At 35.0% G+C, this 26,229-nt stretch overlaps 1 protein-coding gene, 1 non-coding gene and 4 pseudogenes across 2 annotated transcripts; 4 read left to right on the top strand and 2 right to left on the bottom strand.

Moving 5' to 3' along the window:
* Positions 1–589: 589 nt before the first annotated feature.
* Positions 590–2,021, top strand: LOC128288428 (photosystem II CP47 reaction center protein-like; annotated as a pseudogene).
* A 3,918-nt stretch (positions 2,022–5,939) lies between these two features.
* LOC128288432 (cytochrome f-like) lies at positions 5,940–7,113 on the top strand (annotated as a pseudogene).
* A 3,380-nt stretch (positions 7,114–10,493) lies between these two features.
* On the bottom strand, positions 10,494–10,567 carry TRNAP-UGG (transfer RNA proline (anticodon UGG)). Its single transcript has one exon. It is a non-coding gene; the product is annotated as a tRNA-Pro (tRNA).
* Positions 10,568–16,229: 5,662 nt separating this feature from the next.
* Positions 16,230–18,054, top strand: LOC128288434 (photosystem II CP47 reaction center protein-like; annotated as a pseudogene).
* A 1,575-nt stretch (positions 18,055–19,629) lies between these two features.
* On the top strand, positions 19,630–20,958 carry LOC128288435 (cytochrome b6-like). The gene has a single exon (XM_053024864.1). The coding sequence runs from the start codon at positions 19,731–19,733 to the stop codon at positions 20,427–20,429; it is 699 nt and encodes a 232-aa protein (XP_052880824.1). The 5' UTR covers positions 19,630–19,730; the 3' UTR covers positions 20,430–20,958.
* Positions 20,959–24,626: 3,668 nt separating this feature from the next.
* On the bottom strand, positions 24,627–25,112 carry LOC128288433 (50S ribosomal protein L14, chloroplastic-like; annotated as a pseudogene).
* Positions 25,113–26,229: the final 1,117 nt, after the last annotated feature.

Raw genomic sequence — 26,229 nt, 5'->3', positions numbered from 1 at the left:
AGGATATCTCGATCAAGGAGAGAACGGGGAATCCTATATGACCCAATATATTTGACAAGTCGCACTATACGTCAACCCAAACTGCATCTTCTCTCCCGGATTTCGAAAAGGAACTTTGGAACACCAATAGGCATTAAAGGAAAGAAAAGAATTAAATACTATATTTCACTTTGATCTGGAAGCGTAATAATGGTCTTAATAATATTGGCCTCATATTTTATACATAGATAGAATAAGGCCATAAAATATAAAATAAAGAAAGACAGAATGAATGAAAGAGAATTTTACCAATAGGTCCTTTGAATGATGAACAAATAGGGATACGTTCATTCATAAAAATAGGATCAACCCCATTGCGTATTGATACTTATCGGGTATAGAATAGATCTGCTTTTTCTTCTGAGCCGAATTCTTCCTTAATTACTAATGGAATAGAACAAATATTAATCCTTTCTCCGAAAGAATCCACCCAAAAGGGAGGTATTCCAATGCAATAAAGTTACAGTGTCTATTTTTCGTTGATAAAGGGTATTTCCATGGTTTGCTTGGTATCGTGTTCATACTGTCGTATTGAATGATCCCGGTCGCTTGCTTTCTGTTCATAGCATGGCTCTGGTTGCTGGTTGGGCCGGTTCAATGGCTCTATATGAATTAGCCGTTTTTGATCCCTCCGATCCCGTTCTTGATCCAATGTGGAGACAAGGTATGTTCGTTATACCCTTCATGACTCGTTTAGGAATAACCAATTCATGGGGCGGTTGGAGTATTTAGGGGGACTATAACAAATCCGGGTATTTGAGTTACGAAGGTGTGGCGGAGCACATATTGTGTTTTCTGGCTTGTGCTTCTGGCAGCTATCTGGCATTGGGTATATTGGGATCTAGAAATTTTTGTGATGAGCGCACAGGAAAACCTTCTTTGATTTGCCCAAGATTTTTGGAATTCATTTATTTCTCTCAGGAGTGGCTTGCTTTGGCTTTGGCGCATTTCATGTAACAGGATTGTATGGTCCTGGAATATGGGTGTCGGACCCTTATGGACTAACTGGCAAGGTCCAACCTGTAAATCCGGCGGGGCGTGGAAGGTTTTGATCCTTTTGTTCCGGGAGGAATAGCTCTCATCATATTGCAGCAGGGACATTAAGCATATTAGCGGGCTTATTCCATCTTAGTGTCCGCCCGCCCCAACGTTTATACAAAGGATTACGTATGGGAAATATTGAAACCGTCCTTTCCAGTAGTATAGCTGCTTTTTTGCAGCTTTTGTTGTTGCCGGAACTATGGTATGGTTCAGCAACTACCCCATCGAATTATTTGGTCCTACTCGTTATCAATGGGATCAAGGATACTTCCAGCAAGAAATATATCGAAGGGTTAGTGCTGGGTTAGCCGAAAATCAAAGTTTATCAGAAGCTTGGTCTAAAATTCCTGAAAAATTAGCTTTTATGATTACATTGGCAATAATCCGGCAAAAGGAGGATTATTCAGAGCGGGTTCAATGGACAACGGGGATGGAATAGCTGTTGGTGGTTAGGGCACCCTATCTTTAGAGATAAAGACGGGCGTGAACTTTTTGTACGTCGTATGCCTTTTTTGAAACATTTCCGGTTGTTTTGTAGACGGAGACGGAATTGTTAGAGCGGATGTCCTTTTAGAAGGGCAGAATCAAAGTATAGTGTCGAACAAGTAGGTGTAACTGTTGAGTTCTATGGCGGCGAACCAATGGAGTGAGTTATAGTGATCCTGCTACTGTGAAAAATATGCTAGACGTGCTCAATTGGGTGAAATTTTTGAATTAGATCGTGCTACTTTGAAACCGATGGTGTTTTCGTAGCAGTCCGAGGGGTTGGTTTACTTTTGGGCATGCTTCGTTTGCCTTGCTTTTCTTCGGACACATTTGGCATGGTGCTAGAACCCTGTTCAGAGATGTTTTTGCCGGTATTGATCCAGATTTGATGCTCAAGTGGAATTTGGAGCATTCCAAAACTTGGAGATCCAACTACAAGAAGACAAGTAGTCTGATGCAAGATTGCTTTGTTATTTTTGCTTCTACTTATTTGTGATTTGCCATAGGCTGGAAAAATCTTGATTTAAATCGCCTTTTCTTTGATTCTTGTTCTTTCTTTGAACCCAATGCCTCATATTGCATTATAGTAAAAGAGTAATTGAGCAAACATTGAACAAAACAATACCGGAAGGTTCACAGGCGGCTGAATATTTATTCCATAAGGGTTTATTCGATCCAATCGTACCACGTAATCCTTTAAAAGGTGTTCTGAGTGAGTTAGTTCAGCTCCACGGTTTTTTTCCTTTGAATCAAAAATTCAATCAAGTAGAGTCTTAAGTGAAATTTTTTATTTGTAGTGAAAAGGTAGTTAGTTAGTTTATCAGAATCAAAGTCAAAGCTCGCGTAATGGGCTTTGACTTTGTGACAAAAAAGGAATTGTCGAAAACAAATTATGTGGATAATTATTATTATCATTATCCGATATTACTAATGAGTAAACCTCTAGCAACAAGATAAAAAGCGAATTTTTCCTTCTGTGAAATGAAATTGAATTTGAGACAAATAAAACGAATTTTATCCTCCTCTATTGCGTATGTATATAGAATTTAAATAGAGAAAAATAGAATAGAAATATAGAGTTTTGCATCTTTCTATATCTCCTGAAAATTCTATTTTTACTAATAATCCCTGTTCTTGGATCGGATTCTAACGAATCGAATCTTTCGACAATTTGTAATAAACTCTTTCTTTATTAAATTCAAAATGCAAATTAGAAGACAAGAACAATAGAATAATAAGAAAAGTAAGAATAAAGTAAGATAATAAAGAAAGTGGATTATCTTATCATATACATCTATTTTATTTGATTTAAAAGATGGGCAAGTCCTTTATTTAATTCTACATTCCTTGCACTTATTAGATATCTATTAGATATATAGATTCGCTTAGATATACTTAGTATTTAGATATAATTAGTATAATATACGAATTATAATATAATCGTTATAAGATATATTTCTAACTAAACAATATAACAATAACAGGTACAAATATTAAATTGAGGTACCCATTTTATGACAACTTTCAGCAGTTTTCCTCTATTTTTGTGCCTTTAGTAGGCCTAGTATTTCCGGCAATTGCAATGGCTTTATCTTTGTATGTTCAAAAACTAAGATTTTTAGATTCGATGGGGCCAAGACCAAATCTTATCTATTTTTTTCAAGACTTAGATGTCATGGATACCTATTTAGTAGAATATTGTATAACATCCGGCTTACCTGAACCGAACATAAATGAAAAAGCCCTCTTATGCATACGTAAACATGGTATAGGGTTAAATGAATTATAGCAAGTGGATCGGTACCGAACGGATGTATGAAATTAAAGTCTATATATCTAGTAGATCCGTATAGGCGATCATATAAAGGATGATTTTAGATCGAAGCAATTTGATGAATTCCTTCTAAAAGTTCATATCAAAATAGTACTAGTTGATGAGAGTTACTTCGAAACAAAAAAGTAAAGTCGAATTTTTTGGTTATTCTCTCAATTCGAATAAAATGCAACTGGATCTAGTATGTATGAGTTGGCGATCAGAATCTATATGGATAGAATTTATAGTGGATCTCGAAAACAAGCAATTTTTGCTGGGCCTTTATCCTTTTTTTTGGTTCATTAGGGTTTTTATTAGTTGGAACTTCTAGTTATCTTGGTAGGAATTTGATATCTTTATTTCCGTCTCAGCAAATAGTTTTTTTTCCACAAGGAATCGTGATGTCTTTCTATGGGATCGCAGGCCTCTTTATTAGTTCCTATTTGTGGTGCACAATTTTTGGAATGTAGGCAGTGGTTATGATCGATTCGATAGAAAGGAGGAATAGTCTGTATTTTTCGTTGGGGTTTTCCTGAAAAATCGTCGCATCTTTCTACGATTCCTTATGAAAGATATTCAGTCCATCAGAATAGAAGTTAAAGAGGGTATTTATGCTCGTCGTGTCCTTTATATGGAAATCAGAGGCCAGGGGCCGTTCCTTGACTCGTACTGATGAGAATTTGACTCGCGCGAAATTGAACAAAAGCTGCTGAATTGGCCTATTTTTGCGTGTACCGATTGAAGTCTTTGAAATGAATTGCAGAATAAAAGCTTTCTCGCCGGGAGGAAAAGCTCAATCCAAGAATCCTCTTTTTCTATAGCAGAACTAAACTGAAGTTTCTTCAGAATGCCCATTCAAACCAAAGCGGACGTATACGGAAGAGTCATAACATAAAAAACAGTTTTTTGTCCACAAAATAGTTTTTATGCGTCTGTAAATGTAAAACCGCTCAACTTAATTCAGTAACAAAATAAGCAAGAAATCGAAATACTGGATTCATCTCATATATCAAATCGAAATAAAGACTTTCGCTTTTTATTTGCAATATTTGAGTTGATACGTTAGATACAGATAGATCATATCTTGTAAATTTTCTACTTTTCTTTTCTCAATCGGCCCTCCCTTTATCCTTTCTTTGTGCTCCTTAAGAACTAAAGAACTAAACAAGTGGATTTCTTTCTTATAACATAATGATAAACGTAATGATAACTTTTCTGTCTTTTTTGTCACTCATTTTGATCAGCATAATATTTTTCCTAATTTTTTTCAATTATTGCTGGACTCTAGACTATATATAGTTTAGATAACCCATGAAAATTTTCGACATATTTGATTGCGATCTTGATATAGACAGGGCGCTCCTTCGTCTCAAAATCTGAATAGAACAATCTTTATTATTTGAAGCGGTTCTTTCGGGCAGTTATCAAAAGAGGGCAATTGCTTGAATTTGATCAATTGAGATATATGGAAACAAAAACAATATAACAATAATATATATATTTCATTCGAATTCAAAGTGGATTCTTATTTTCTATATTCTGTATTCTTTTAGATTCAATTAGATTCAAGGGCTAAGCACTGAATCAAAAAAAAACAGAGAATAGATTCATGGGCCCCTACTTTATAATATAATGAAAGGCATGCTTGATAGAAAGATTAGATCACATAAAGTCAACGAATGAGGTGGGTTCATTAACAACTCACAGATGAAAAAATGGCAAAAAAGAAAGCATTCACTCCCTTCTATATCTTGCATCTATAGTATTTTTGCCCTGGTGGATCTCTCTCATTTAATAAAAGTCTGAAATCTTGGATTACTAATTGGTGGGATACTAGGCAATCCGAAACTTTTTTGAATGATATTCAAGAAAAGAGTATTCTAGAACAATTCATAGAAGTAGAGGAACTCTTCCTGTTGGACGAAATGATAAAAGAATACCCGGAAACACATCTACAAAAGCTTCGTATAGGAATCCAAAAAGAAACGATCCAATTGATCAAGCTGCACAATGAGGATCATATCCATACGATTTTGCACTTCTCGACCAATCTAATCTGTTTCGTTATTCTAAGTGGTTATTCTATTTTGGGAATGAAGAACTTTATTCTTAACTCTTGGGTTCAAGAATTCTATATAATTTAAGCGACACAATAAAAGCTTTTTCTATTCTTTTATTAACAGATTTATGTATAGGATTTCATTCGCCCCACGGTTGGGAACTAATGATTGGCTCTATATACAAAGATTTTGGATTTGCTCATAATGATCAAATTATATCTGGTCTTGTTTCTACTTTTCCAGTCATTCTAGATACAATTTTAAAATATTGATCTTTCGTTATTTAAATCGTGTATCTCCGTCACTTGTAGTTATTTATCATTCAATGAATGACTGAAAATGATTCACGGATTCAATTAGAATCTTTCTTACTTTCGAGATAAGCAAAGCATGCAAAGTCGTACTTACTTTACTCTTTTCTACCCATCAGGAGAATACAATTTCTCCTCTGTTTCAGTCATTTTTTTTTCAGTTTTCAGTAAAAGTAAATAGCAGAATCGTGGCTAGGAACTATACTAGTGACCTACCTAATTTTATTGTAGAAATTTTCGGATCAATGATTGGACCATGCAAACTAGAAATACTTTTTCTTGGATAAAGGAGGAGATTACTCGATCCATTTCCGTATCGCTCATGATCTATATAATAACCGGGGCTTCCATTTCAAATGCATATCCCATTTTTGCGCAGCAGGGGTATGAAAATCCACGAGAAGCAATCATGTATTGTATGTGCCAATTGCCATTTAGCGAATAAACCCGTGGATATTGAGGTTCCACAAGCGGTACTTCCTGATACTGTATTTGAAGCGGTTGTTAGAATTCCTTATGATATGCAACTGAAACAAGTTCTTGCTAATGGTAAGAAAGGGCTTTGAATGTGGGTGCTGTTCTTATTTTACCAGAGGGGTTTGAGTTAGCCCTGCCTGATCGTATTTCGCCCGAGATGAAAGAAAAGATAGGCAATCTGTCTTTTCAGAACTACCGCCCCACTAAGAAAAATATTCTTGTGATAGGTCCTGTTCCTGGTAAAAAATATAGTGAAATCACCTTTCCTATTCTTTCCCCAGACCCTGCTAGTAATAAGGATGCTCATTTCTTAAAATATCCCATATACGTAGGCGGAAACAGGGAAGGGCCAGATTTATCCTGACGGGAACAAAAGTAACAATACTGTTTATAATGCTACGGCAACAGGTATAGTAAGCAAAATCATACGAAAAGAAAAAGGGGGTACGAAATAACCATAACGGATGCCTTGATGGACATCAAGTGGTTGATATTATCCCCAGGACCAGAACTTTGTTTCAGAGGGTGAATCTATCAAACTCGATCAACCATTAACAATTAATCCTAATGTGGGTGGATTTGGTCAGGGGGATGCAGAAATAGTACTTCAAGACCCACTACGCGTCCAAGGTCTTTTGTTCTTCTTGGCATCTATTGTTTTTGCACAAATCTTTTTGGTTCTTAAAAGAAACAGTTTGAGAAGGTTCAAGTGTCCGAAATGAATTTCTAGATCTGTGGATTTATCAACATCAAATTTGTAAAAAAGAACAAATTATTCCTGGCAATTAGGTTAGGTATAATGAAAAAAGGGATGAAAAGTCTTTTGCTTGTTTCTATTCTTTCTCTAGGAATTGCTTTTACCGCATTCAAAATTCAAAACAAAATATGTATATTGTGAAGAAGACTATTTGTCTTTACATCTTTTTTTTTCTTTTTCAATCTAAATTGACTAAATTGGGGGTGTAATTATATTCCTATTGTCAGTGTCAGATTTAAATGTTACAGAATAGGTTTTGTTTTCTAAATTCAATTTGAGTAGATACTAAACATAAGATAAGTAAGTGGAGAATAGAAAGGAAGGATAAATTAAATGAGGGGAACAAATAATTACAGGGAGTATTCTTCGTCTTTTAGCCTTCGACACAAGAAAAGGGTGTAAAATTCTTTTCTTGTGTCGAAATAATAACAATTCCGGGACCCGTTCGTCAAAGATTTCTATTCTTAGTTTCGATTTTTCCAGATTTTCAGAACCCTTTATTTTTCGATTTACTTATAATAGAATAAGTAATAAGGATAATATAATAAGTATAAAATAAGTCGAAATAAGTATAATATACTAAGTAATGGACAACCAAAAAAAAGAGAAGGAATCCTTACCGATTTTTTTTGATAAAATAGAATCAAGGCGATAAACTTATAAAATAATTTCAAACTTTGATGAAATACTAAAATAAATCGAGTAAGGTTAGACTAGTCTAGAAAAGGTTTGAATCTGGTCGACAGAAAAAAAAAGAAATATTAAATATATATTGTATTGTGTCATCCAATTGAGTGATTCCTTTTTTTCTTCTAACCTTGAAAGTATCGATAGATACTATCGAAGAGCAGATGCTATGAATCAATTAATTGAAATTGAGTTCATTTTTCAAAAAAATCATCGGAAAAAGTGATCCATTTGTTGTCATTTATACGACCAAAATATTATGATCATGATCATTAAGAATTCAACGGGACCCTTCCTCGCGAATCAGACAAAGAAAGAGGAGGCGGGCCCCGTTGAGTTCTTACACTTTCATGCCTATAACTTAGTTCGTCCCATTATCCATTATTCCATATTACAGGGACGAACCCAATCCAGAATATGAACCATAAAAGAAAATACCTATTAAACCGATCACAGGAATACCAGTTACCGTACCTATTATCCAAAGAGGAATCCTTCCAGTAGTATCGGCCATTTATCCCGCTTCCCTCCGCATTTCATCAAGTGGTCATGCTAAAGACATAAACAGTCATAGATAATTATGAGATACAATCCTTCCGAATGGGATAAGAGAATTCTACTATTATTTAGTATTCTACTACTTTTTTTTTCTTAATTGAAGAAATAATTGAAAATAAAACAGCAAGTACAAAATGAGTAATAACCCCAGTAGAGACTGGTACGATTCAATTCAACATTTTGTTCGTTCGGGTTTGATTGTGTCATAGCTCTATAATTAATTCGAATTAGGTTTATCGTTGGATGAACTGCATTGCTGATATTGACCCCAAAAAAGAAACGGTAGGTACAGCTAGTCCGTGAACAGCCAACCATCGCACTGTAAAAATTGGATAGGTTCGATCTATGGTCATTGGGTCCTCCTAAAAAGATCTACTAAATTCATCGAGTTGTTCCAAAGAATCAAAACGGCCAGTTATTAATGGAATTCCTTGTCGGCTCTTCTGTAAAATACTGTTTGGACGAGGGCTTCCAAACACATCATAAGCTAAACCTGTGCTGACGAATAACCAACCCGCGATGAATAGGGAAGGTATAGTAATATTATGAATGACCCAGTATCGAATACTGGTAATAATATCAGCAAAAGAACGTTCTCCTGTGCTTCCAGACATGCCGAGCTCCACATATTCTTGTAGGGATCGATTCCGTAAAAGATGGATCAGTAAATGGAATTCACCGAAACTAAATCTTTGTGAGATCGTCAATATTGTACCAAAGGTATTTTTAGAGTATACCGAATCAGTATAGCTATCCTTCTTCTGACACAGCAACGCAATTTCAAACAGTATATCGACGTGAAGTGCTAGATAATTTCTTTCTTCTTCTTGCTTGTCGATGTATAACCAGGTATCATGCAATAGAAAATTCCTCAAATTCCTGGAGGTATTGGCTTGGGCCTAGAAACGGAAGATCAGGTAACCCGTGAATCCAACGAGTTGGTTTATAATAATTCATGAAGGAAATTATCATATTTCCGCAAGTCAATTAGATGCGAAATATAAAAATTGACTTTTTTTCGTAGTTGCACAAGAGGTTTTGTTTTTTGTTGGAAGCCCTCTTTTTTTTTTTATTTTTATTTTAAGGAATTGCTTAGTCGTCTAGTAACAAGTAAGAGTAGTCGTTAGATATAGATAAAAAAAAAAGAGCAAGGAATAAAAAAAAATTCTACTAATCAATATTTGTGAGGCGGCCTTTCTTGTATTCTTGTATTAGATCCAAAGGTTTTTTCTTGACCTAACTACAAAGATGATGAATCGATTTCTTTTTCTTTTCTACTCTTGTCCTGCCGCTCTATTTTTGTGAATACCATTTATAATGATTGATGAAGCAAAAAATTTCAATTGAACTTATTATTTCAATTGGTATTTTTGCTTATCCCCCTCTCGTTTAAAAATTGAAACTTAGGTAAGTGCTTTATAAACATATGTATAAAAAGAACATATTTCATTTAGCTCCTTCATGCCTACTATAACTAGTTATTTCGGTTTTTTACTAGCGGCTTTAACTATAACCTCAGCTTTATTTATTGGTCTGAGTAAGATACGACTTATTTGAAAATTAATTCAATGAACGAACAATTCATAAAAACAAAGCTTTCTGCCCTATTCCATATATTCTATAGCTCCTTACCGTGTTAATTATCAATTATTAGGTATTGATATTCATGGGCAATAGAAATTAATATTTAGGGATAGATATTACCTTTCTTTTTCTCCTTTCAAATAAATTGAAATGATTGAAGTTTTTCTATTTGGAATCGTCTTAGGTCTAATTCCTATTACTTTGGCTGGATTATTCGTAACCGCATATTTACAATACAGACGTGGTGATCAGTTGGACCTTTGATTAATTAACATACCTTTTTTTGACTGACCCTTTAATTTTAAATTTTTAATTTCAATTTATTTAATAATTTGAATTTAATAATTTAATCCAAGGAGGTCAAATTCGAATTGCTGTTCAATTTTTTTTTTCAGTTCGGTGTAATTTTCGACCTAACAAGAGCGGAATCGCGCTCTGTAGGATTTGAACCTACGACATTGGGTTTTGAGACCCACGTTCTACCGAACTGAACTAAGAGCGCTTTCTTAATAAATAAGACTGTAAAAAAGAGGATTCTTTTATTTTATAACCCCAATACATCGCGCACAACTATACTATCATATATCATATATAATATGAGAAAACGATAGATTATGTATGCTTAATTTTAATCAATCTAAAACGACTCCCTCGTTACTGCTCAAAGGAGAAGTAATAGGTAGGGATGACAGGATTTGAACCCGTGACATTTTGTACCCAAAACAAACGCGCTACCAAGCTGCGCTACATCCCTTTCAATTGGCCTACAATGTCATTGTAGAGAATCCCTGTCTTGTTTTCCACACCCTTATTTCATCTATTGATATACAAAACGGATCTTTCCATTTCTTTTTTGGTCTCATATCATATAACAACCATATAATGAATAATAAATGAATATTTTAGCGGGAATTCTCAGGCGGAAAGGGACCTATTTTGTTTTGCTGTTTTAAGAAAGGGAAAATCTTATCTATCGAATCATTGTACATTTAAATTTGAATTTTGAATTAGGAATTCCGGGTACAAATAGACAAATCCAAGTGGTCTTTAACCACACATACATGCGATTATATATGTATTACCATAATGTAATACGATAAAGAAGGAGGATTTTAAATGCGAGATCTAAAAACATATCTTTCCGTAGCACCGGTACTAAGTACTCTCTGGTTCGGTTCTTTAGCGGGTTTATTGATAGAGATCAATCGTTTCTTCCCGGATGCGTTAACATTCCCTTTTTTTTAATTCGAGTTATTGTCGCGGACGGGCGAAAAGATTAGATCGAGATACAATCAAATATCTGTGACTACTCTCTCGCCCCCCCCCTTTTTTTAGTTTTTTTTTAGAATTAGATAAGAATTAGATAAAATAAATAAGGAAGGTAGAACGAAAAAAGTGGATTCAACCTCACCGAAACTCGGGTTCAAGCTCCAATTAAATTACTAGTAGAGCGAAAAGAGAAATGTGGCTGGAACAACAGTATCCTACAAGATACTTAAAGAAAATACCGTACGGTGGTTTGATTCTAAATAGAGTTCGAAATCGTTGTATTACTTATTCTTATTATTTACTATAAATCTATATTGATTTACTATATTGATTGCAACAAAATCTTTCAAGATTTGGTTTTGAGTTAGCAACTTTTATTTCTTTTTTTTTTCATTCCTTTCTTCTTCGCTTTTGATCGGAAAATAGAAAAGTTGGGTGAATTAAAAACTCAAAGGAGGTTCATGGCCAAGAGTAAAGATGTCCGAGTAACGATTATTTTGGAATGTACCAGTTGTGTTCGAAACGGCGTTAATAAGGAATCAACGGGTATTTCCAGGTATATTACTCAAAAAAATCGACACAATACGCCCAGTCGATTGGAATTGAAGAAATTCTGTCCTTATTGTTACAAACATACAATTCACGGGGAGATAAAGAAATAAATCGAATCAAGTGCTCGTATGTCACCACTTCCCGAGAATATGAAAATATGACATTAGGTATATAATATATTAAGTATATAATTAGTTATATAACGCATATTTTCTTTCTATATTATTAATATTATTTATTTAAATATTATTAATATATTTTAATTTATATATATTTAAATTATATATTGAAATGATAAATAATAATAAAATAAACAATACAATAATAAATAAACAAACCAAATCCTATTTATTATATTAATTTATAATTTGAATTTTCAAAATAGGATTTTAGAAATAGAGATAGGATAGGATTCTTTTAGAAATATTAGAAATAAGGAATAAAGAAATCATGGATAAATCCAAGCGACTCTTTCTTAAATCCAAGCGATCTTTTCAGAGCGTTTGCCCTCGATCCAATCGGGGATCGAATTGATTATAGAAACATGAGTTTAATTAGTCGATTTATTAGTGAACAAGGAAAAATATTATCTAGGCGAGTAAATAGATTGACCTTAAAACAACAACGATTAATTACTATTGCTATAAAACAAGCTCGTATTTTATCTTCGTTACCCTTTCTTAATAATGAGAAACAGTTTGAAAGAAGCGAGTCGACCACTAGAACTACTGCTCTTAGAACCAGAAATAAATAGGCTTACCCCTTCAAAAGAATCGAATCCGGTTGGGGAAGAAAAAATATTTTTTTATTGAGCGTCTTCGCTCATCTTGTTTTGATGACCTTATCAGAATCAGAATTTTTATCATATTAATTTCTACTCTACCTTCCCTGAGTTCATTCTCGAGGGAACCCCATTTCATTTAAAGCATTTCGTTGGATTCCTTCCGATCTCCTTATTTTCTAATCTCGTTGGAAATCATATAAAGACAATTCCTATTTGAGATAGCTATTTGTGCAAGTATTTTACGATTCAGAAGCAACTGTTTCTTGTACAGATTGTGTATTAATCGACTATAACTATAGGATACCCCCACCCCACGAATTACTGCATTTATTCGAGTGATCCACAAACGACGAAAATCCTTTTTTCCTATCTCTATCCTGATGAGCCGAAACCAAAGCTCTTATTCTTTGTTGAGTAATAGTTCGAGTAAGTCTTGAATGAGCCCCTGAAAGCTTGATGCAAATAAACTAATTTTTTTCGACGTCTACGAGCTATATATCCCCGTTTAATTCTGGTCATTGAATAAAAGAAATTTTGATGAATAACTAATTTTTCTTTCAGTTATTCTTTTCTAGTCTATTAATAACAAAACGGATTCTTCCAATGTATAAAATAAAAATTCCAATGGCTTTTGCTACTCTAACTGTCCTGACCACGATTTTTCCTTTTTCTAGGCATTTCATTTCGCCTTGAAATAAGAAATTGTATTGATACTAGGTATCAAAAAAAGCATATTAACTAAAATAAAGGAGTAAATAGAAATGGATAAATAAATAGTGGGTTCCATCGTTTCTATGGTTACTTCTTAAACGGTGAGGTCCTCTCTATACACCGGAGCTCATTCCTTCATTTAATTGGTAACTTGTACAGTTCACACTCTTCGGCTCTACTCATAAATTTTCCAGTAATAGATCTTTCACAACGAGATCTATCTTATACAGTAACGGTATGTAAGGATGAGGATTAATTGGGCAGCTGACCCTGTTAGTCCGTTCTTTGCAAGAGTCGAAGCATAATCTTTTTGCTTTTTAAATAGGATTTTCCCCGCTTAATGGATAAGCATTTGCTACCAATGGGGAATTTTTCTCATCTTAAATTCTAAGATTGATTTGCGCCAATGGAAACCATAAATTTCATACACAATAGAAGGATATGGTAGATCTAGCTTTTTTAGATAGTGAACGGACGAACCCCATTCTATTCACTGGTACGGATCGTTGATACTGAAAAAGTTGTTTCTTTTTTCTCAGCCCATGATCTGAACAAGTCGCACATACACCCTAGTACATGTTCCTCGGCGCTGAGGACATCCCCCAAGAGCAGGGGATTTCGTGACATTTCTAATTGGCTGTCTTGCATTTCTAATAAGTTGTTTAATAGTTGGCATACTGAATTATATACATAATAGACTGGTTTAGATCGATCCTAACCAGATGATTCTGAATTACTTTTTCTATTTAATAGATTAATAAAATATTAACCCTTTAGGCTTTAGGCTTAAGTTAAGAAGGAAAGGAAGAAGAGGGATTAAATCAATCTTAATTAAATTGTGGATTGGTGTTAAATCGTTGCTATTGCTATTTGTTATTTAACTTATTTAACCGCTACAAGATCCACAATTCCATGAGCTTGGGCTTCTGTTGCTGACATAAAAACATCTCTTTCCATGTCTTCGGATACAACCCATAGGGGCTTGCCCGTTCTTTGTACATAAACCCTTGTGAGGCTTTCATGAAGTTTCAGTAGTTCTTCCGCTTCCAGGATAAATTCTCCTGTTTGTGCCTCATAAAAAGAACTAGCAGGTTGATGGATCATTACCCTGATGATATAACATAATAAAAGGTTCTTCTAACTCACATAATGAGGCGAGAAGAATAGCTAAAAATAGCTAAAGAATAATAAGAAAAAGATAGAATTGAACAACCGTACAGGCATTTTTGTGCATTGCATACGGCTTTACAATGGAATTCTTTTTTCTTTCATCGAAAAAGAAAAGAGAAAATAGAGAGAGCGTCTATTAGACCCAGATCACTAAATAATCCAATTACCACCCTTCTTTTTTTTTTTTCGGAAAAGTTCAAAATACTATGATGGCTCCGTTGCTTTATATATTTATTTCGTCTGTGATTCAGCATCCTAAAGTTTTTTTTTTTTCAAAAAAGAAAGAAAAAATAGTCTTTTTTTTCGTACTTTTTATTTTATAACATAAATATTGTTATAAATATTGTTAATAGCCTCTGTGTGAAAAGAAAAAGTTTGTGACGCTGAGATGGGCCCACGAAAGCTAAGATAAAATTGAAATGCCCTTTCTCTCATACTACTCTTTCGATACATAATCTAATGTTTTGAAAAAAAGAAATCAAAAAATATCATATCGAATTCGAAGTGCCATGCTATTATTACTTACTAATTCATATTTCATATGGCGAAGGCATAGTCTTTTTTTTCTTTCCATCAAATAAAAACTCATTGGCGCCGAGCGTGAGGGAATGCTAGACGTTTGGTAATTCTCCTCCGGCCAGGAGAAAAGATCCCATTGAAGCAGCCAATCCCATGCATATTGTATGCACATCTGGTTGCACAAATTGCATAGTATCATAAATAGCTACCCGGTATTACCCATCCGCCAGGAGAGTTTATAAACAAATACAGATCTTTGGTATCATTCTCTATACTGAGATATACCATAAGACCAATAAGTTGATTCGAGATCTCGCTATCAACCTCTTGGCCTAAAAAAAGTAATCTTTCTCGATAAAGTCGGTTGATTAGGATAAAATTGTATCCCTTAGTAGCCGTACAGGCACCTTTTGATGCATACGGTTCAACAAAATTGCGAAAAAAATCAATGTGTAGATTCCAGCCATCCTTCGTTTTTTCTAGTGTGCCTTTTCTAACTTCTAATTTCTAACGAAGGGGCTTTTTCTTACATTTTTTAAATAAAATGAAATTAAAGAAAGATAAGTTTTGGCCCGTTTTCCTATAATCTATAATATAGAAAATTCGCTAAACTTATCGCACAAACTTTTCATTGATCTATTTTTTTTCATTGGGATTCAATCCAAATCACGATGTCATTTTCTTGTTCCTGAATGGGTTTCATCAATTTTTATTCAATTTTTTAGGTTTATGCTCTACCCGAGTAAAGATCCGCCTGATTTTGATTTGCATATAGGACAAATGACCCAATACCACATCTTTTGCTATGATTTCATTTCCTTTTTATTTTAATTCCTTTTCTTTCATGTTTTCCGCCAAATATTCAACGTATTTCATATTATTCGATTGATTAATAGTTTGAAATCGTTCTTATTTCTATTTCGAATTTGTAAATAAAAAGATTTATGATTATGATATAGGTGGTAATCATAAATGTATTACCAATTGGGTTTTTCTAAACGGAGCCTGGATGCTTCATTTTTCGGTCCAACCAAGCCAACCATAAATCATTCTAATTGAAAATATTAATCTGGATACCCCCAAAAAATGAAATGGATCTCTAATTGCACTTCATTACACTTCACGCTACAAATTTTGATAATTCAATCAATCTTTTTAAGCGAAACAGAGGATATCTCGATCAAGGAGAGAACGGGGAATCCTATATGACCCAATATATTTGACAAGTCGCACTATACGTCAACCCAAACTGCATCTTCCTCTCCCGGATTTCGAAAAGGAACTTTTGGAACACCAATAGGCATTAAAGGAAAGAAAAGAATTAAATACTATATTTCACTTTGATCTGGAAGCGTAATAATGGTCTTAATAATATTGGCCTCATATTTTATACATAGATAGAATAAGGCCATAAAATATAAAATAAAGAAAGACAGAATGAATGAAAGAGAATTCTTACCAATAGGTCCTTTGAATGATGAACAAATAGGGATACGTTCATTCATAAAAAATAGGATCAACCCCCATTGCGTATTGATACTTATCGGGTATAGAATAGATCTGCTTCTCTTTTTTCTTCTGAGCCGAATTCTTCCTTAATTACTAATGGAATAGAACAAATATTAATCCTTTCTCCGAAAGAATCCACCCAAAAGGGGAGGTATTCCAATGCAATAAAGTTACATAGTGTCTATTTTTCGTTGATAAAGGGGTATTTCCATGGGTTTGCCTTGGTATCGTGTTCATACTGTCGTATTGAATGATCCCGGTCGCTTGCTTTCTGTTCATATAATGCATACGGCTCTGGTTGCTGGTTGGGCCGGTTCAATGGCTCTATATGAATTAGCCGTTTTGATCCCTCCGATCCTGTTCTTGATCCAATGTGGAGACAAGGTATGTTCGTTATACCCTTCATGACTCGTTTAGGAATAACCAATTCATGGGCGGTTGGAGTATTACAGGGGGACTATAACAAATCCGGGTATTTGAGTTACGAAGGTGTGGCTGAGCACATATTGTGTTTTCTGGCTTGTGCTTCTTGGCAGCTATCTGGCATTGGGTATATTGGGATCTAGAAATTTTTGTGATGAGCGCACAGGAAAACCTTCTTTGATTTGCCCAAGATTTTGGAATTCATTTATTTCTCTCAGGAGTGGCTTGCTTTGGCTTTGGCGCATTTCATGTAACAGGATTGTATGGTCCTGAATATGGGTGTCGGACCCTTATGGACTAACTGGCAAGGTCCAACCTGTAAATCCGGCGTGGGCGTGGAAGGTTTTGATCCTTTGTTCCGGGAGGAATAGCCTCTCATCATATTGCAGCAGGGACATTAAGATATTAGCGGGCTTATTCCATCTTAGTGTCCGCCCGCCCCAACGTTTATACAAAGGATTACGTATGGGAAATATTGAAACCGTCCTTTCCAGTAGTATAGCTGCTGTCTTTTTGCAGCTTTTGTTGTTGCCGGAACTATGTGGTATGGTTCAGCAACTACCCCATCGAATTATTTGGTCCTACTCGTTATCAATGGGATCAAGGATACTTCCAGCAAGAAATATATCGAAGGGTTAGTGCTGGGTTAGCTGAAAATCAAAGTTTATCAGAAGCTTGGTCTAAAATTCCTGAAAAATTAGCTTTTATGATTACATTGGCAATAATCCGGCAAAAGGAGGATTATTCAGAGCGGGTTCAATGGACAACGGGGATGGAATAGCCGTTGGTGGTTAGGGCACCCTATCTTTAGAGATAAAGACGGGCGTGAACTTTTGTACGTCGTATGCCTACTTTTTTTGAAACATTTCCGGTTGTTTTGGTAGACGGAGACGGAATTGTTAGAGCGGATGTCCCTTTTAGAAGGGCAGAATCAAAGTATAGTGTCGAACAAGTAGGTGTAACTGTTGAGTTCTATGGCGGCGAACTCAATGGAGTGAGTTATAGTGATCCTGCTACTGTGAAAAAATATGCTAGACGTGCTCAATTGGGTGAAATTTTTGAATTAGATCGTGCTACTTTGAAATCCGATGGTGTTTTTCGTAGCAGTCCGAGGGGTTGGTTTACTTTTGGGCATGCTTCGTTTGCCTTGCTTTTCTTCTTCGGACACATTTGGCATGGTGCTAGAACCCTGTTCAGAGATGTTTTTGCCGGTATTGATCCAGATTTGGATGCTCAAGTGGAATTTGGAGCATTCCAAAAACTTGGAGATCCAACTACAAGAAGACAAGTAGTCTGATGCAAGATTGCTTTGTTATTTTTTGCTTCTACTTATTTGTGATTTGCCATAGGCTGCTGGAAAATCTTGATTTAAATCGCTGCCTTTTCTTTGATTCTTGTTCTTTCTTTATTCGGGAGATGATTCCAAATAAACAGGTACGGAAGCTATAATTGTAAACCACGATCGAATTTATGGAAGCATTGGTTTATACATTCCTCTTAGTATCTACTCTAGGATAATTTTTTCGCTATCTTTTTCGAGAACCGCCTAAAATTCTAACTAAAAAAATGAAATGATTTTTCATTATCTCAATTGAAGTAATGAGCCTCCCAATATTGGGAGGCTCATTACTTCAATTAGTCCCCGTGTTCCTCGAATGGATCTCTTAATTGTTGAGAGGGTTGCCCAAAAGCAGTATATAAGGCGTACCCAGTAAAACTTACAAGTAAACCAGATATAGAGATGGCGACTAAGGTTGCTGTTTCCATTATTATATAATTTCAAGATCACAATGGGTCTATGATAAGATTGTTTATTTACAGCGGAATGATATACAAAGTCAACAGATCTCACTGAATACAAAATAAGATTTATGGCTACACAAACCGTTGAGGGTAGTTCTAGATCTGGTCCAAGACGAACTGTTGTAGGGGATTTTTTGAAACCATTGAATTCGGAATATGGTAAGGTAGCCCCTGGATGGGGAACGACTCTTTGATGGGTGTTGCAATGGCTTTATTTGCGATATTCTTATCTATTATTTTGGAGATTTATAATTCTTCCGTTTTACTGGATGGAATTTCAATGAATTAGATTCACAAGAATCACGAAGCCTCGCGTTTCAATACAAAAATTGAAACTTTTAGTTCTCGGATTTTTTTAGCCCCATTCTATTTCGGTAGTTTGACCGTGAAATTTATTTGTTTCTGTATTTCTGGAATATGAGTGTTAGACTTGTTATATTGATCCTATTGATAGTACAAAAAATGGGTCTGTCATCTTGATCGAGATAGTTTTATCCTGTCGGATAGTCATTCTAGTATCTGGAGCATGGAATATATGAAATGGATCACAAAGTATTTGAACTATGATTCATACTTAATATTCAAACCTCGCGGCCGGACTCAAAAAAAATTCAAAGAAAGAGTTATATTATTTATAAATCGAAAGATTTTTTATTCTTTCAAACTCTCATTTAGTTTATGCTTATTTTGATCAAAGGACAAACCTTTCTTTTCTTTGTATTTTTATTTATTATATCTATTCTATTGATTGAATAAGTGATGATCCAATGGTTCTTACTCAAAGAATCTTTGGACTTAGTTTGAAGGTTTTATTGAATCATCGCGGTTCTGGTATGAATCTGAAGTTTCAATTGATTCATAGGGTCTTAACAAGAGAATTCCTATCAAAAAGAAAGAAAACAAGAATAAAGCCACATTTCATACAAAGAACAAATCAAAGCAAAGAAAAAGAAATAAGTAGGTAAATAGAAGATTCAAGAGGCCTGTAACGATCAACATAAAGACGACTGCGCCGACTTGATTTTTGGCATTATAATTACAACTACAACAAAGAGCTTTGGATTTTCACTCTTTGTGTCTTCAGATAAAATTGAATGAAAAGATTAAGAAGTTTCAAACTTTCTATTCCATATCCGTTTCAGCTAATACTTGGGTGTTTTTGTTTGAGCTGTACGAGATGAAATTCTCATATACGGTTCTCGGGGGGGGGTCCTCTTGGTTTACCTATCTCAATAAAGTCTATGATTGGTTCGAAGAGCGCCTCGAAATTCAGGCGATTGCAGATGATATAACTAGTAAATATGTTCCTCCTCATGTTAACATATTTTATTGTCTAGGAGGAATTACGCTTACTTGTTTTTTGGTACAAGTAGCTACAGGATTTGCTATGACTTTTTACTATCGTCCAACCGTTACTGAGGCTTTTGCTTCTGTTCAATACATAATGACTGAAGCTAACTTTGGTTGGTTAATCCGATCAGTTCATCGATGGTCGGCAAGTATGATGGTCTTAATGATGATCCTGCACGTATTTCGTGTCTATCTCACTGGTGGTTTTAAAAAACCTCGCGAATTAACTTGGGTTACAGGCGTGGTTCTGGGTGTGTTGACCGCATCTTTTGGCGTAACAGGTTATTCCTTACCTCGGGACCAAATTGGTTATTGGGCAGTCAAAATCGTAACAGGCGTTCCGGAAGCTATTCCGGTAATAGGATCGCCTTTGGTAGAGTTATTACGTGGAAGTGCTAGTGTGGGACAATCCACTTTGACCCGTTTTTATAGTTTACACACTTTTGTATTACCCCTTCTTACTGCTGTATTTATGTTAATGCATTTCCTAATGATACGTAAGCAAGGCATTTCTGGTCCTTTATAGAGAATATAGACCATAGCTATATTGTAACCAATAATTTATCTTATTACTTGGGGGAGGAACAATAGTATTTCATTGCTACAAATATGGATTATTGAAAAAAAAAATAAGACATGTATTTGGATATTTCCTTCAACTACAACAATATTCTAGTATTTATTTGACATGAATAGTTGAAGGAATTCTGAAGAGAAAATGGATTATGGGAGTGTGTGACTTGAACTATTGATTGGGCCGTGCAGAAATATGCCTTTATCTGCTACATTGGAATTCACAACCAAATGTGTCTTTGTTTCAACCACCGTGTAAGCCCCATACAAAGGATAGGCTGGTTCGCTTGAAGAGAATCTTTTCTATGATCAGACCTGACGATGTTGTGTATAAATAGGGCTCCGTAAGATCCAGTAGAATAAGTGATTTGGCATAATCAAAATTAGATTTTAGTTTTTTTTTTACTTTCTTATCTTAATAGTATGAAAATGCATTCATTTCTTCTGCATCGACCCGATTTAATTATACTATCGGAGTGAAACAAGGGATCTAAAGAAGAGCAAAGGCTAGACTATATTAGTAACAAGTAAATCCTTTGTATGTAAAAAATCTCGATATATTTTTGGGATAAAGGTGAATCGCAAGGCCTAAGACGACCCATAAAGCACTTGATCACGATCAATTTTGTACGCCTACTTGGGTATTGAGCATTTACCTGTAAAAATGAAATTCCTTGAATGTATAATTGCAACTCCGTAAAATGGAATCGGGTAACTTTTTTCTTACATATGGAACCATTCATATATGTGGGGATAACATATAGATTTATTTTAAACATATAGAATATAGATTTATTTTATAGGTATCCGTTTGTATCCATTTGATTCGATTGACTTTTGCTTGAGCCGGATGATGAAAAATTATCATGTCCGGTTCCTTTGGGGATGGATCTAGAAAATTCACCTATCCTAATAACAAAAAACCTGACTTGAACGATCCTGTATTAAGAGCTAAATTAGCTAAAGGTATGGGTCATAATTATTATGGGGAACCCGCATGGCCCAATGATCTTTTATATATTTTTCCAGTAGTAATTTCGGTACTATTGCTTGTAACGTGGGCTTAGCGGTTCTAGAACCTTCAATGATTGGTGAACCTGCGGATCCATTTGCAACTCCTTTGGAAATATTACCTGAATGGTATTTCTTTCCTGTATTTCAAATACTTCGTACAGTACCTAACAAGTTATTGGGTGTTCTTTAATGGTTTCAGTACCTGCGGATTATTAACAGTACCGTTTTTGGAAAATGTTAATAAATTCCAAAATCCATTTCGTCGTCCAGTAGCGACAACCGTTTTTTGATTGGTACTGCAGTAGCCCTTTGGTTGGGTATTGAGCAACATTACCGATTGATAAATCCTTAACTTTAGGTCTTTTTAAATTGAATCAATTAAAAAAATATCATGATAAGTGTATCTAGGAGTAGTCACTTCAAAGGCAAAGTGAATTCTCCCTAGATACATTTATTCAATTCTGGTCCGAATCTATGGATTGTGCTGAAGGTTCAAAATCCATTGGATTAAAAATTTTGATAAATCAATTTCGAAATGCTTTTTCTACTTCTTTTCTAGAATGCCCAATATTTGTTTTACATCTTCTATGCGAAAGTGTTCAATTTTCATAAGGTCTTCGACTGTTATTCAAAAGGTCCAATAATGTATGTATATTGACTTTTGAGACAATTATAGATCCTGGGAGGCAATTCTGATTGGTCAATAAAATATATTTCAATGCTATTTTTTTTTTTTTTTGTTAGTTTAACTAATCTATCATGAAACGGAAAAAAAGGTAAAGTAACATCGTGTTGATTGTTTTCTAAATGTAAGTTTTCTTCTTCCGTATGTAGAAAAGGAATAAATAAATCAATCAAATTACGAGAAGCTTCATGAAGTGCTTCTTTCGGAGTTAAACTTCCATTTGTCCATATTTCTAGAAAAAGTATCTCCTGTTTTTCATTATCATTCCCATAACAATGAATACTATGATTCGCATTTCGAACAGGCATGAATACAGCATCTATAGGATAACTTCCGTCGTGAAAGTTCTTTGGCGTTTTTATACCGTATCCTCTATTTCTCTGATTTGTAATCCAATACACAAATCAATTGGTTCGGTTAGGCTGGCTACATGCTGTGTATTATCAACGATTTCCACAGAAGGTGGTAAGATGATGTCTTGAGCAGTTACATATCCGGGACCCTTGGCACAAATAAAGGCGTTACGAGTTCCATACAAATTCCTCTCAATACAATTTCTTTCAAATTCATTAAAATTTCATGGACTGATTCTTGAATACCTACTATGGTAGAATATTCGTGGGTATTTTCTCAGATTTTGCACGTGTAATGCATGTTCCTTCTAGTTCTCCAAGCAAAGCTCTTCGCATCGCAATGCCTATTGTGTCGGCTTGGCCTTTCATAAGTGGAGACAGAATAAAGCGTCCATAATAAAGGCGCTTACTATCTGTTCTTGATTCAACACACTTCCACTGTCGTGTCCGAGTCGAAGTAGAGACTTTTACTTTCTCTCGAACCATAGTAATATTATTTTATTTGATCAGATCATTGAATCATTTATTTCTCTTGAAATCTCTTTAGTGTTTATTTCACACACGTCTTTTTTAGGAGGTCTACAGCCATTATGTGGCATAGGGGTTACATCCCGTACGAAACTTAATAGTATACCACTTCTACGAATAGCTCGTAATGCTGCATCTCTTCCGAGACCAGGACCCTTTATCATAACTTCCGCTCGTTGCATACCTTGGTCTACTACTGCTCAAATAGCATTTCTCGCTGCGGTTTGAGCAGAAAAAGGGGTCCCCCTTCTTGTACCGTTGAATCCACAAGTGCCGGCGGAGGACCAAGAGATTACCTGACCCCGTACATTTGTAACAGTAACAATGGTATTGTGAAACTTGCTTGAACATGAATAACTCCTTTTTGTATTCTACGTGCACTTTTCCGTGCACTACTGCGCCCATTCCTACGTGAACCAACTTTTGGTATAGGTTTTGCCATATTTTATCATTTCATAAAGATAAGTCAGAGATATATGGATATATCCATTTCATGTCAAAACAGATCTTCTATTTTTATTTGTTTATCGCTTTCTTTAAGATTAGTTTTTTTCTTTCAGGAGTTCTTTTAGAATAGAAAGATTATCCTTGTCTTTGTTTATGTCTCGGGTTAAAACAAATTACGATAATTCGTCCCCTCCTACGGATTAGGCGACATTTTTCACAAATTTTACGAACGGAAGCCCTTATTTTCATAGTTGTTATTCCTTAAATTTTTCCGAATTCGCTTATTGAAGAAAATAAGTTTTTGAAATTTGAATTGATCCCCTGAAAGAAATCTTGAAGTTGAAAAACTACCTAATCGTTCGAATCCTTGTTGCGAAGTCTATAAATTATACGCCCCTGGTTGAATCATAAGCACTTACTTCACTTTTGTTGACTCTATCCCACGTTGGTAAAACTCTCCCGAAACATAACCTAAAATCAGATCTTCATTATCTAAAGGAATCCAGAGGGAGTGATTTACTAATTAAATTAAACCTTCATGAATCCATTTTTTGTTCTTTATTCCAGGTAAAACTTCCTTGACGTATCAACTACCGTAGGGCAGGAGGAGTTCTATTAGACAACCCGTGCTTTTTTTTTTTTTTTGCACAAATGGAGAGTTTCGATACAATTCGTATACCGGACAGATTACCATATAGAACACAAAATTTCTCCACCGATTCCTTCTAGTCGAGCCTCCCGGTCTGTCATTATACCCCGAGAAGTAGAAAGAATTACAATCCCCATCCCGCCTAAAATCCTAGGAATTTGTTGATAGTTAGAATAGATTCGTAGACCTGGTCGACTGATCCGTCGTAAATTTAAAATAGTTCTATGTGGTCCTTTTCTATTCCGTCTATGTCGTAGGGTTAAAACCAAAAAATATTTGTTGCGTTCCCGATGTTTCCTTACGTTATCGATAAAACCTTCTCGTAAAAGTATTTTAACAATGTTTTCAGTGATGTTAGTAGATCCTATTTGAATCGTTCCTTTTCTATTCATATCAGCATTTCGTATAGAGGTTATTATGTCAGCAATAGTGTCCTTACCCATGGTAAACTAAAATTTTGTTGTTCCTGAATTTTGATATAACCAACGTGGTCTTTTTTTTTTACTTAGTAAAGGTATATACGTGAGACACAATCTACTAATTAATCTATGCCATTTAAATACTCTAAATACTCTAACTATACTTGGGTCTCGTCTTATAATACCTCGGGAGCTAATGAAACTATTTTAGTGAAATTTAACTGTCTCAATTCCCAAGCGATCGCACCAAAATTCGAGTTCCTTTTGATTTCTTCTTGATCAATGACAACGGCAGCATTGTCATCATATCGTATTATCATCCCGTTGTCGCGTTTGAGTTCTTTACGAGTACGTACAATTACAGCTCTGATCACTTCTGATCTTTCTAGAGGTGTATTTGGTACTGCTTCCTTGATCACAGCAACAATAACGTCACCAATATGAGCATATCGGCGATTACTAGCTCCTATGACTCGAATACACATCAATTCTCGGCCCCGCTGTTATCTGCTACATTCAAATGGGTCTGAGGTTGAATCATTTTGAAATCTCTTTTTCAATGTAACAAAGGACGAAGAAAAAAGAAATATTGTTTGTCAAAAAAAAAGGAAACTCGCAATTGTTTTTTATTCCCAAGACAAGACTTCTTTCCTTTGGTTCTATATTCCTATCCTGAAATAATGAATTGAGTTTTATAGGCATTTTGACGCTGCTATTGAAATAGCCTTTCTGGCTATATTTTCGGCTACCCGCTCATTTCATAAAGTATTCTGCCCGGTTTAACGACAGCTACCCAATACTGGGAGATCCTTTCCCGAACCCATACGTGTTTCTGTAGGTCTTACTGTAACGGGTTTGTCTGGAAATATACGTACCCATATTTTTCCACCACGGCGTACATTTCGTGTCATTGCGCGGCGCCCCGCTTCTATTTGTCTAGATGTAATCCAAGGGTTCAAGTGCTTGAAGAGCATATCTACCGAAACAAATCCGATTACCTCGATAAGATATCCCCTTCATTCTTCCTCTATGTTGTTTACGAAATCGGGTTCTTTTGGGGTTATAGTTGATGGTTGTTGTTTATGAATTCCATCTCTACTACAGAACTGGACATGAGAGTTTCTTCTCATCCAGCTCCTCGCGAAAAAAAAAATGAATAAAAAAATATTTAATTCTTAATCTTAAGATATACGGGTAGTTAATGAATAATTGAATCTTGGGATTCTTTGCTTTATGATTTTATCTGATCTATTAGAAATTTGTATATCTTGTTTGGATCTATTGGATATATATATAAGTATAAGGAATTAAACACGGATTCTATTTCTAGATAATGTCTTATCTTGGTTTTGTTATAATGTTATAACGAATCTTTATTTTGTTTTTTATCATATTCATATCAGATTCAGATCGACAAAAATTGAACAATCAAATTAAACTCAAATTTTCGCGGGCGAATATTTACTCTTTTTCTAGTTCAGTTGTCGGGTTAACCCATGACCTCTCAGAATCAGAATAAAAGAAATGCAGTGGTCTCTGGTTTGTTCCGCCATCCTCCCCGATAAATCATTAGGATTCGTTTTCAATAGAATCCTCTGCATTCACGGGTTCCGTCGTCCCCATCGCTCTCGATTAATGCTTAGGTCTGAATTCTCCAA

This window comes from Gossypium arboreum, unplaced genomic scaffold (genome assembly GCF_025698485.1).
Source record: "Gossypium arboreum isolate Shixiya-1 unplaced genomic scaffold, ASM2569848v2 Contig00215, whole genome shotgun sequence".
Classification (NCBI taxonomy): Eukaryota; Viridiplantae; Streptophyta; class Magnoliopsida; order Malvales; family Malvaceae; genus Gossypium; species Gossypium arboreum.
This window is presented reverse-complemented; position numbering and strand designations above follow the sequence as displayed.

Excerpts from the sequence above, each read along its gene's own strand:
- LOC128288435 (XM_053024864.1), top strand. The coding sequence starts at position 19,731 with ATGAAATTCTCATATACGGTTCTCGGGGGGGGGTCCTCTTGGTTTACC.